Raw genomic sequence first — 12,631 nt, forward strand, 5'->3', positions numbered from 1 at the left:
ATACCCCAAATAACTGAGAATAGATGTTCAATCAAAAACTTATACTTGAATGTTTATAATCACAATATTTATAATATCCTCAAAGTAGAAACAACCCAAATATCAGCTGTAGCTGATGAACAAAATGTGACAATACAGTATTTTCATACAACAGGTACCATTCAGCCATCAAAAGGAATGAACTGCAGTTATGTGCTGCAATACAGGTGAATCTTCCCCCCTCCACACCTCAGCTGGTGCAGCAGGTGCAAGGCAAGGACTTCAGCATACTAGGCAAGTGCTCTACCACTAGGCTACAGCTTCAGCTCCAGAGAATCCTAGAAACATTATTCTGACTGAAAAAAGCCAGACACAAATGGTCATACAGTCTATGAAATATTAAATATGTAAATGACAGAAAGGAGAGACAGAAAGATTATCCTGGAACTAGGATGATAAAAAAAATGTAGTGACTACTTCATGACTACTTGTGGGAATATTTAGATAGCGCTGATGATTGCAGAATGTTGTGCATGATTAAATGACACTGAATTGTACACTTAAAAATGCAAATTTTTACTACAATAAAAAGGAGGAAACTAAAGAAAAACAACCTTGATTTTTTCACTTTCTTTTTTCACTCGTTTTGCATTTTCAATAATGTAAACAGTGCTCTTGTTGACTTCATTGTCAGCTCTGTGTCTCAGCCAGTCTTCATATCCCTAGGAGGAAAAAATAAGTATAATCAAGTTCAGATAATGAAGTAACACTGTCAGTAAATTTCTATAGCCTCCTATGAGTCAACAGCAGATATATATATATTTACAGCAAAATTTCAACTCAGAATGCTAGACAATGATGTACATTTTAATAGCAAATTTGAGAAATACTTTCAAATACCTCTTAGGTAAATAGCTTTACTGTATTAAGAGGATCCTCCATTTTTCAGATAAATATTAATGAAAACACAGGCAGTAATGTCTTAATACTTTTTATCTGTGAAGCACTATGATTTATTCTTCTAATTCTATTTTATTCAAGTTAATGTTAATTTTACTTTTTTATTTTGAAAAAGCACTATTCTAGATTTGTATTTTCTTATAGACCTAAGAACTTTAATATGTACTGCACATATTGTAAACTCTCGTGTTTATCATTTTGAAGTCAATACTCCACATGCAGAAAACATCAAGAGCAAGTTAAGATTGTTTTGACAGAGAATCTATAAATTGTAGAGATATGAACAGCTAAACTGGAGTGGTGATAAAAGAAAATATAAAGTGGTGCTCAATTTTTGGAGTTAAAAGTAATCACGTAAAGAACCCAATGGTTCACTTTTCTTTGCACTTTTTGTATGGAGCAGAATGAAACCAAAAGAACTAAGAAGGATGATGTTCATCTGTTGGAGCATGACCTACTCTTCTTTCTTATTCTCCTTTGGTTTTTCTTTTCTTTTTTTTTTTTTTTTTTTTGGCTTTTTCATTTTTATCGGTACCGGGGATCGAACTCACGACCGCCTGCTTGCAAGGCAGGTGCTTATGCCGCTGAGCTAAATCCCCATCCCCTGGTTTTTCTTTTCATTGTAATGTCTGCGCCTTTTCAAATACAACTGTTTGAAAAATCTCTTGATCACTTATTTTCTTTTTCCGCCTAGGTGCTACAACCATCATTCCTCCTCTGTCCCTCTTTATGACAAGGTTAGGCTATCACTTCATAGGACACATTCTGTGATGCTGATGAAGAAAGGCCCTAACATGAATTAGTATTGGGAATAGAATGAATCAGTAAAAGCCTTAAACATCATATATGCTATTCTTGGAATTAGCAATTTTATGATATTAAAGAAAATAATCTTAACAACCTACTGGAAAGAACATTCCAAACATCTTTATTTAGCAACCAAACACTTGATAAAATATTCTTACAGTTCCTGGTAGGCAAGATAGAAGGACAGATAACCCCAAGAAGAAAGGTCACCTTTCTTCTCAATATTTCAAGTAGACCTTCACAAGCTTCCATGAGGCACTTTCTAAAAGTACTTGGCTAAGTACTATTTTAAAATGTTTACAAAGAAACCAGATCCTGTGAACTGTGCCAATACACAATAAATTCTGTTATCTCAGCCCTTTACCTCTAGTTTCCTGTCTCCATTTTCAATTTAATCTACAAGTTTTCAAAGGTACTAGGCTCAAAATACTTCAAAGACATCAACATCACAATCTGTGGCAATTGAAGCTCTGACAAGAAATAGGAATAAATGTCTTCTCGGCCCATGACCCCCTTTAGGAAAGATACTAAAATTAAAGTATTTTTCTGTGCTATAGGCAACATCAACAAAATATCTACTGGAATGGGAAACTTTTAGCTAGTCTTATCACGTTACAACTATGAATGCACAATAAAAATTCACACCTGATTTCCCAACTAAGCTGTATCTTCTACCTACCCTTTTATGTTTACCCTCCCATTACACAGATACTGAGGAGGAATGAAGCAATAAATTAAGGACGTGCCTTACTTACAGTTAAATAAGTTTTCATGAGGAACCATATATAAACTAAAGCCATCAAGAATAATGCCTATAGTATCTACATATTCTTTGACAATGAAATTCAAAATCAGGTTAGATTGAAAAGAAGACATAAGTGTAAATACATTTACCTGCTTAATGGCTGTAACAGTTATAACAAAGAAAAGTGGAAGTCCACTAGTAACTGGGCTAGTAGGTGTGTCTACTGTGACCTAGGTAAAGAAGTTAAATTGAAAGTAAAATGAAAAATCAGCCATTAATTCATAGTTCATCACTTACATGTTAAAAACATTTCAGACAGAATTAAAGACAAAACACATTCCTGTAACAGGGTTTATGTTAATTTTCATTAAAACAAAGGCAACCCACACAGTAGTTATTTTAAAAAAATTCAGGCTGTTTTCAGCCCAGCTTCCACTAATTCTTTTAATGAAATATATCCATTCATTTATCCCTTATTGGTTGAGTAGCACTCAGTCAACCCTTGTGTTGTTACCAGCCAGGTTCTAAAGATGCTGCTTTAAACAGGATGGAAATAAATTCCTCCTTTCATGTAGCTGGAAGCTTATGAGAGAAAGCAGACATTAAAGCAAGTGTGCAGATGCTAAGATCTGAAGGTAAAAAAGAATTAACTAAATTAAAGACGGATTTCCAGGTACAGTGAGCAGTACACACACAGTCTCTTATGATAGGAGGGAGAAAGGCACATGAATGAAACAAAGGAAGCCAATGTCTAAGAGACTGTGGCATAAGATAGGGCCGGAGAGGGAGGGAGGCAGAGACTGTGAAGGGGCCTCTAGGCCATAGTAAGCTGTTCACTGTTCATTCCACAAACAATGAAAAATCCCTGAAGGTTTTAGGGCGGAAGAGGTCACATGAACAGAATCATTTTCAGTGTCCTGTGGAAGATGGAGTGGTAGGAAAAAGAGTTGAGGCAGGGAGTTCATTTGAGAGGCCATTGCTATAATCCAGGTAAAAGATGCTATCTTGGACTAGTGTGGAAGCGGCAGACATGGAAAGAAATAGCGGAGATCTTTAGGAGGCCAAATGGTAGGACTGGTAGGAATCAGTTTAAGTGATCAAAGATGTCTTGCAAGTGTCTGGTTAACACTTGGATGTTAACCAAGTGGGATGATAATGTCTTGATTACTAAAATAAAAAATACTAAAAGTAGTAGATTTGAGAGAAGATAATCAAAACTTTAATTTGTCCTCATAACTCACTGGCTCTCAATACTAACCTCCAGCTAGGCCTGCCCAAGCCACACAGAAGTGTACATGTGAGTTTTTTACACAGTTCCGTGACTTATGTAACCTCTTCTCCACCCCTGGAACATTGGTCCAGCATTGTCTACCAGGTAAATTTCTATTAATGTTTTAAGGCTCAGGGCATGTATCATCTATTTGTTGAAGCCTTCTTAATTTCCTCTTGGGTAGGAAAATATCAGGATTTCTACGGGATACTGAAAGCACTTAGCTCGTGCTACTTGAATGGCTTTTATTACATTAAGCAAACACGGGACTGTCTTCTTGACAATAACATAAACCTCTTATGGGTAGAAAGTCACAGCTTGATGTTCACTGTACCTGCTACCATTTCTCATGTGTGGACAATTGCATGGCACACACTAGGTGCCTAGTATCTATTTGCTAAATTGAATGAAAAAATATTGTCCATCAAATACAATGACTCTTGCAAGCAGAAATCACTGTGTAGTTTACTTTATCCATCTAAGAGATCAGACCATGGATCTAGAGGACTTTCTTTTTATATGTTCTATTTTTCAGTATTCAAATTGGATCTTCCTATACTACATTACAAATTTTTTTAAATAGTAGGGTCAAATTTGATTACAGTACCATTTATTCAAAACCTCAAAGTGGATAAACAGAAGCACTTAACATCAGCAAAGCCACTGAGCAATTTCACTGGGATTTTTCTGCTTCATTTAAAAAATGAAATAAGAGAAAAATTTACCTTTAGTGTTGCAACATTTTCAGGGGATAATTACAATAAGGGAAAGATTTTCATAGCTTAGAGACTTGAAGATGGAAGATGCAATTTAAAATGTCTAAAATTTTAAATGCAAAACAGTAGAAAGAACAAGAAATTCAGACTGAACTACCATGCATTCGCACTTAAAGGGAGTGAAGTGAATGTGGCAGAACAAAACTAGTAATTAGGATGATAAGTGATTAAGTTTTCAATTAGGCTGGAATGGGTATTTAACAAAGTGAAACTATTAGTTTGAACTATTTCCAGCTTTGAGATATACCAATAAATTTAATGTTACACAATATACTTTATTCTTGGATGAAGAAACATACAAAAATCTAAAGAAACAATGCAATAAAATCTCAACAAATTTTCTAGTAAAAACACAGTTTTCCAAATCTATAAAAATCACGTAAGTCTTAAAATGTAATTATTTCTACTTTAAAAAGTCATACAATGTCTCTGTTTTTAATCACAGGTCATTTTAAGGTTAGGAACTTCTTTTTAAGGCAATCAAGTTTTTAAAATGAACAGCCATTTATGAAACTCTTACCTGTACAAGGAAAATGATGAGAAAATAAAAATTTGCAATTCTTCTAAACTGTTCAAATAAATTCTTTGGGAGGAAATTCCAAAGTGTATACTATAAAGGATGAAGAAAAAATACTATTTAAAAAAAAACTTGAAAAAATTTTATAGTAATGACTAATATGGCCCAGATTATCATATAAAGTGATACTTAGTATACCTAATACTTTGAAACCCAGACCTCACATATATGCATACACATATAGTTACAGGAATGGCACATAATTTTTTTCAGAAATGAGGTTTCACTCATTACAATGGCCATCTATTCTCATATTTTTATTTCTTTAATCCAATCTAAAATAGGTTTCTTGTTATGTATTTTCATATGATCCTCTATATACTTCCTATTCAGCACTTATAAAAGCAGACTGTTCATGTTTTGTTAACTACTTTTTCCACAACACCTAGCATAGTCCCTAGTACAGATCAAACAGTAAAGTATTTGCACAAATGAATGAGAAATTCATTTCCCTTGCCTTGCTAAACTTTCAAGTCTGGATAACTGTCAGTTCCTTCATCATCTCTCTCCTTACCAATACCTCACATCTTCGTGACTTCTGAGAAGCTATACATCCAATCCTGGGACATGTAGGGCTTTGATTTTAATTAACAACACACCATCCTGGGGTTTGGCAAACGTTTAAATGCCAAATTACACAAAGGTACAAGGTCAGAATTCGGTGGTTAAGTATCAAATCACATGTACTTTCTTACTGATAACTTAAGCACAAAGACTGGGTCATTTAAAAGTCACTAGATGTTGGATTTTTCTAGATGCCTAAAGAAGACCAGAAACAAGATTCTTAACATAAAAGGCTAACTGTACATTTTAAAGATCTCCATCCCAATTATACACATGAGAATACATCCATTAATAAGGTGATTGGAAAGTCATAGTCACAGACCATGGCGAAGTACAGTATATGGGAATTTACTATTACCCTCTCTTTTTTTAAGAAAAGTTATGGGCTCAAAGTTGAGAGAATCCTGAGAAAAATAAAGAAAAATGGAGGCAAATACATTCAGCAGAGCAGCTATGTTGCAACCAATAGCCAACTCAGAACTGGGGTCTAAGAAAGAGCTTTAGGGAAGGACCAAATGCAGAATTGGGCACATATGTGCATTATTTAGGAAAAAACTCCAATATTGTTCATGAGGTTCCCAAAGCAGCTTGTGACCAAAAATAAAAACTACCAGAAACCACTGATCTCATCACTTTGAAGCCAAAACAGTCCTAAAGGGCACTTAAACTACCCCCAATTAATTGAGATCAATTTCCTAAAAAAAATAAGTTACATTCCAACTACAGGCTAACAACTAAGCTTCTGACTGCTGACCTTCTGTTCTCAAACAATAAATGACAATTACACTAGTGTTCCCACATCAAAAGGGAACACTTTTGTAATTGCTGTTTCTAAACCATTAGTCTGCCACTGTTTTGTTTTGTTTTTAAAGTGCTGACAAACATTAAACCCAGAGCGTCAGATATGCTAAGCAAATGTACCACCACTGAGGTACATCCTTACCTCCATCATTGTTTCAACTTATTAAATGACTGCTCCTGGAGAAACTCTAGTTACTTGCTTACAAGAAACTAAGGCTATTATGTCCTCTTCTCTCCTTCATCAAGGCATGAGCTACTGAGGCCTCAAGGTGTCATATACTCCCTTACCACAAATAAGCACACAAGAAACATCAAGGTTATATAGGCCAGGCTGGCTGGAACTTGTGAGGATCCTCCTGCTTATCCCACGCTGGGATGGATTACAGGCATGTGCCACTGTACCCAGCTCATATTAAGATTTCTTAATCAAGAAATCATAATCAAACCACATGTGGTGTATACTGTAATCCCAGTACTCTGGAAGGCTGAGGCAGAAAGCTTGCAAGTTTGAACAACTCAGTGACGTAGCAAAACCCTATGTCAAAATAAGTAATAAAAAAGGCCTGGAGATATAGCTCAGTATGAAGGCCCTGGGTTCAATTCCCAGTACCTAACAAAAAGGAAAGAAGAAAGGGATGGATGGAGGGAGGGCAGCGGGACGGAAGGAAGAAGGGAATTAAAACCTTGGTCACTTACTGCACTAATTTAACTAAAGGGCAAATTAAGATTCACATCTCACCTTTCCATATACTACAAATACAATATTTTAATGCAGACCAAGAGAAATGTACATTTTAGTTTTGTAATTCAAGATGAAACTGAATTAAGAATCGTATACACGAAGTTATTGAAGTTAACCTATTTATCAACAAAGTGTATTCCCTAGGTGCCACAAATCAAAAGCATTGTTAATCACAGGAAGAAAATATGTATAATAGTTGTTTTAAACACAAAAAATGAGAACTGATATTTCTGTCATAAGTCCTTGCTTGGAAGTCAGTAAAAGGATCTTTCATACTGTCTGAACACACAACTATATACTTAAAAAACAGCTCTAATATTTAGACATACTTCAAACATTCTGCAGGAAAATATCAGCATTTCAAATATGTACAAGGTATTTTTCCTCTACTTTGTAAGGAATTAAATAATTGATATATAAATATGATCTTTGAAAGTGAAAATATATTGTGGGTCATTACCTCACACATCTATTGCCAACTTAACTTGAAACTAAAATCTTTTAACTTTACTAAATAATTTTCTACATTCAAAGGAGGGAAGTTAATATGATTGTCACCTATTAAGAGTCTGTTACTTCATTTAAGCAAAAGGCAGCTTTAGAATTGTACTTGTCTGGAGGCTTGGGGGTATAAGTCAGCAGTAGACCACCTGTTAAGCAAACATATGGTCCTGGGCTCTATCCTCTGCACCAAAAAGAAAAAGAAAAAGAAAAATTTATTTTTATTTCTACTCACCAAACTTCCAATTTAGCATTAGAAATGCTGAATGAACCGGGCATGGTAGTACATGTGTGTAATCCCAGCACTGGGGAGACTGAGGCAGGACAATTGCAAATTTGAGGCCAGCCTGGGCTACAAAGTGAGTTAAAGGCTAGTCTGAACCGCACAGCGACACCTTGTCCCAAAAAGATAGCCCCCCCACACACACACAAAAAAAAAAAGCTGACGGAGAAACCATGGCTCCAATAAATTATTCTAATATGTCTGGACAGCAAAGATAAAGAAAAATGGGGGTTATAAATGCAGTAATTACATAAAGTAACAAAGTTAGTAGCCAATAAAGCTACCAGAATGAGCACTGCTTTTTATAATACTAGGATCTGAAAGCAAAGGAATAAAATAAGTGCAAATAAGCAACTCATCCTAGTAACTGACCACACTCTGCTAAATTACTGTATCCATTTTGTTATGGACTCTCCTTAGTGTAGGCATTAAATCTAATTTTGAGTATTTCAACAGTCAATTCAACTACCAACTTCATGGAGAATGTTCTTTCATCTGTTAAAAACTGCTATTTATACCATAAATTCAGATTTAAGAGCAAAAGAAGGCAACAAACAAAACTGAATCAGAATTACAAGATACTTTCAAGAAGTCAGATATGACTGAACAGAGAAGTCTAATAAAGTCTACTGATGTTTTTGACTTTTTAATTGAGAAATGCCAATGCAATTTTAAGCTTGAAGCTGACCCATGACATACGTTTAAGCATGAGCATATGTTCCAAATGAGTTAGGTGGAGTTCCCTATGGATTATTATTCCATGGAAAGGCCTTCAGGGTAAGGCTCAGCATTTTTATAGGAAAAAAAGAAATTTTTCTTTAAAAAGAAATTTTCTTTAAAAAGAAATCAACATGATGAAAGCTAAAGATCCTAAAAATCTTAACAAAGTGCAATGAATGCTCTATTTGCTAAAGAAAATTTCCAAGTTTTGTATTAACTATGAAATTCTGGTGATTCCTAAAGGTCCCTGCAGAGTATATTAAAATAGTACAGCTGCAGAGGACACATTTTTTTCTAAAGCATTTGTATTCCCAAGAGAAAGCACAGTTGTGTTCCCAGGAGAAATAAAAAACACTAATTATATCGGTAAATAAAATTTTAAGTAGGCCAACATATTAGTTTTCAGTGTTGCTACATTAACAGCACTTATTTCCCAATGTTACACTGACATCATGGATGATATTTGCAAACAAGATAGTTATTTTTATCACTGAAGTGTAAAGAAAAGAAATCAGAACTTGCTACAAAACTAGAAAGTTGATAACGTGCTATAAATTGTCTATGTATTGAATAAGATTTCAGTATAAATACAAGGAGCCAAAAAATGTGAGGAAAAACAGGTCCCACTATAAAACTGCTGATTTCTCTAGAGTAGACTTGAAAATCTCCTTCTAACAGAGACCGCAATACATATTCAAACCTATGCACCAGAGAAAATCAATTGTCCTGCCCAGTACTGTAATAATTATAGAAGCACAAATAGCAGCTATTGTTTACTGAGTTGTTTACTAAAGCCACAGTGCTAAATGTTTTGTGAGAATTATTTCATTTTATCTTTACAATTCCTTGAGGTAGATTCTACTAGTATCCATATTTTATAGGTAACAAATTAAAATACAGGTTTAACAACTTTAAATTTCAAACCAGCCCTTCAGTCTTCAGGGGTAAAGCTTTTCACCATGACACTGTATATGATGCTCACAGTTATTCATTATAGTATTAAGACTATGATATTAAGATTTCATTTATTCTTCTTACTATACTGCCAATTGTTCGCTTTCTACTCTGCAGTTTTTATGAAAAAGAAATCAGTTAATCACGAAAACTAAAAATGTAATATTCAGAGGAAAAAAACCTATCAGTGAAGAAATGTTTCCTCATTCTGGTTTAAAAGCAGAATTTTAGTTGTCCCATGGGTTCCTGTTGCATTGTCTTGCCTACTGTCAAAAGTGAAGATAGATAAGACATGGAAAATACTCTACCATTTTATTACCTTTCATATACTATATTCCACTTTGATGCAAAAAAACAAGATCTCAAATACTGTAATATAAAAAATAATTTCTTCAGAGACACCAGGCTTTGTCACTAACTAGGCTTGGTGACGATGTCATTCATTTCTCTGGTGAGTTTCTTCATCTGCAAGTCAGCAACCTGAATATGATAACCTTTTAGGACCTTTCAGCTCTATGAGTCTATGATTTTGAGTCAAAGGTCTACTACTGATTGTGGTTGGATGCCATAACTTCCAGTGAAAGGAGTACTATCTTGAGCACAAACATATAAACCACTGGCTGAAGATAAAACTTCTGTATAGGATGTAAGATTCACAGGAAACAAACATTTTATCCAAACATACTTACATTATTCTAAAGGCCTAGAGAACTGCTCATCAGGCAACAGTTTTCAGTTTTATATTTTACATGTTTTATATTTTACATGAAAACCTTCCAAATAAATATGTCTTCTTTGTCACTACCCAAAGAATAAATCAAATACATGTTTGAAAACCAAAACACTTTATTTGTAAAGGCAGGGCTTCATTTTGTGATTCAGGTCCTATGGAATCTACAGTGAACCCAAATGTCACCAACATTTAAGCTGTCTTACCATCTTGTGTGAGGAAGTGAGGAAAATTATCAGTTTATTCCATGGTACAAAAGATGGCAGTGGGCCATCTAACACCTAGCATCACTAGCCAGTAGTAAAGATAAGCTAAATAATATTTGTAGAACGGTAACTACGGGGTACCAGCCACCATAGAAAGTATTTTCACATATGGATTACTAGCCATTTCCCAGGTGAATACATTCAGAATTTAATTGGGCCCAGAACACAGCCTGGATTTAAACATGAATGTTCAAAGTTCTAGGCCATCGCTCTTAGTATTATACTACACTGGAATAAGTGATTATTCAAATGATGACACAGTGAGTGAACTCTTACGAAGTCACAAGTCAAGCAGTACACTAAGAAGAAAGCTCTCCTTTAGAACTGAGGAATTTGTCAGGGAGGTTGGTGGGGGCACCAGAAAGAGAGGCAAAAGAAAGCTGTACCAGGACAATACTCTCTAAAAGAATACAAATCATTTACATCCTATCCCATTCATTCAGTGACAACTCAGGAAATTATTACAGTATTGGGTTTGTTTCTTTTGTTTTTCATTTGCAACACTGCTATAGCTTCTAGCCTTCTAGACAAGTACACTACCATTTAGCTATAACTTCAGTTCAATAATTACTACTTTTGGCATATATTAAGGTTTAAAGTAATGCATAATCAACAGGCCCTGTGAATCATAATGGAAGACAAGTGAATGATCTTTTGGCTAAAAGACAAATTGATGGGTTCAAAAGAATAAACTGCCTTTGGGGGTGCCATAGTCAGCACGTGATCTGCCTAAGTGCATAACCATACAGTGTATGCATATGTAAATGTACTGGCTTCCTCAGAAGCATTAACAATTTCATTATCTCACCATGTGAACATGTAGTTCTGTATTACTTGTACCCTTACACCACTTTGTTTTGTTTTGTTTTTTCTCTTTTTCCTTTTAAATAAAATTTTTTTAAAAAGTTTTTTAAAAAAAACTTACCTTAGATGAGACTATTCTATTATCACAAAATCTTTGTGCAACGTAAGTTTCTGTTTCTGAAAGTGGACGATTGCCAACAAACACTGTGCGCGTACCAACTCGTTTTTCTTCTCCAGCACACTGACCAAGAAAAAGAGAGGGAAAGTTAGTTTTATATTATACTTCTCCATGCTTCCTCCAACCTTAAATTTTGGCCTAAACACATTTGGTTATAACCTGGGGAGAGATAGTAGAGTAGAAAATCTTGTTAGGAGATTCAAACTCTACTAAGCTCTCAGTTACTTAGTCAAGATTGGTAAAAATGTTACATTGACCATATGTTCTGAGGCTAAACAGTACAATTTTACTAAACTTATTAAAGAAAGCTTCTAAAGGAATTCAGGGAAGTTAACACCAAATATGGTACTCTGGTGTACTGATTATCTTAAAGGCCTTAGCAAACATTGCAGTATAGGCCTCAAGCAGCTTTACTCTGATCCTATAGTGGATACTTCAAAGACAAAAACAATTACCTTTGGTCCTTTTCTGGAGTTTTCATTAACTAAACTCTTATTTATAGGAAGGAGGATTGAACAATGAGCCACTCCTGGACAGAATCTGCCATAAGCTTTCTTCACCTCAGAAGCAGGCCCACACATTTCCCAAAGAGAATCATCTAATATTGTCTAAAAAAGCATTGGATCCATTCATTCATTTAAAAACATTCAGTACTCATCAAATTGTCGCATTCTCTATCTCTCCTTGCTCTACAGGATGGGTTTATCAGTACCTGTACCCCACAGGGTAATCATAGCACTGTGATTGTTCTAACCTACAGTATATATCAATGCATTTGCATATCTTTTCCCCTATTAATCAGTCTATTATGAATTCATTCCAGTGAACCTTTGGAGGACATCCTAGAGAAACAATATCCTATTTTTACAGTCAGTTTTCTTTCATCCATAGCCAAAATGCATCTCAATCATCATATTCACAGCAACACACTTAGAAAAGGTTGGACTAGGAATATATGATCTATCATACAACTA

The 12,631-nt window shown here is 34.8% G+C and overlaps 1 protein-coding gene across 8 annotated transcripts in view; it reads right to left on the reverse strand.

Moving 5' to 3' along the window:
• Atp11c (ATPase phospholipid transporting 11C) overlaps positions 1-12,631 on the reverse strand; it is a 179,743-nt gene that overhangs the window by 78,754 nt on the left and 88,358 nt on the right. For all 8 annotated transcript variants that reach the window (XM_063246475.1, XM_063246480.1, XM_063246477.1 and 5 more), the window contains 4 exons: positions 11,601-11,720; positions 5,058-5,147; positions 2,641-2,721; positions 594-701 (listed from right to left, as the gene is read on the reverse strand). In XM_063246475.1, coding sequence (XP_063102545.1) covers positions 594-701; positions 2,641-2,721; positions 5,058-5,147; positions 11,601-11,720 — 399 coding nt within the window. The remainder of the gene's footprint in view (positions 1-593; positions 702-2,640; positions 2,722-5,057; positions 5,148-11,600; positions 11,721-12,631) is intronic.

This window comes from Cavia porcellus, unplaced genomic scaffold (assembly GCF_034190915.1).
Source record: "Cavia porcellus strain 051 isolate PalLab524CR breed Dunkin Hartley unplaced genomic scaffold, mCavPor4.1 scaffold_3, whole genome shotgun sequence".
NCBI classification, from domain to species: Eukaryota; Metazoa; Chordata; class Mammalia; order Rodentia; family Caviidae; genus Cavia; species Cavia porcellus.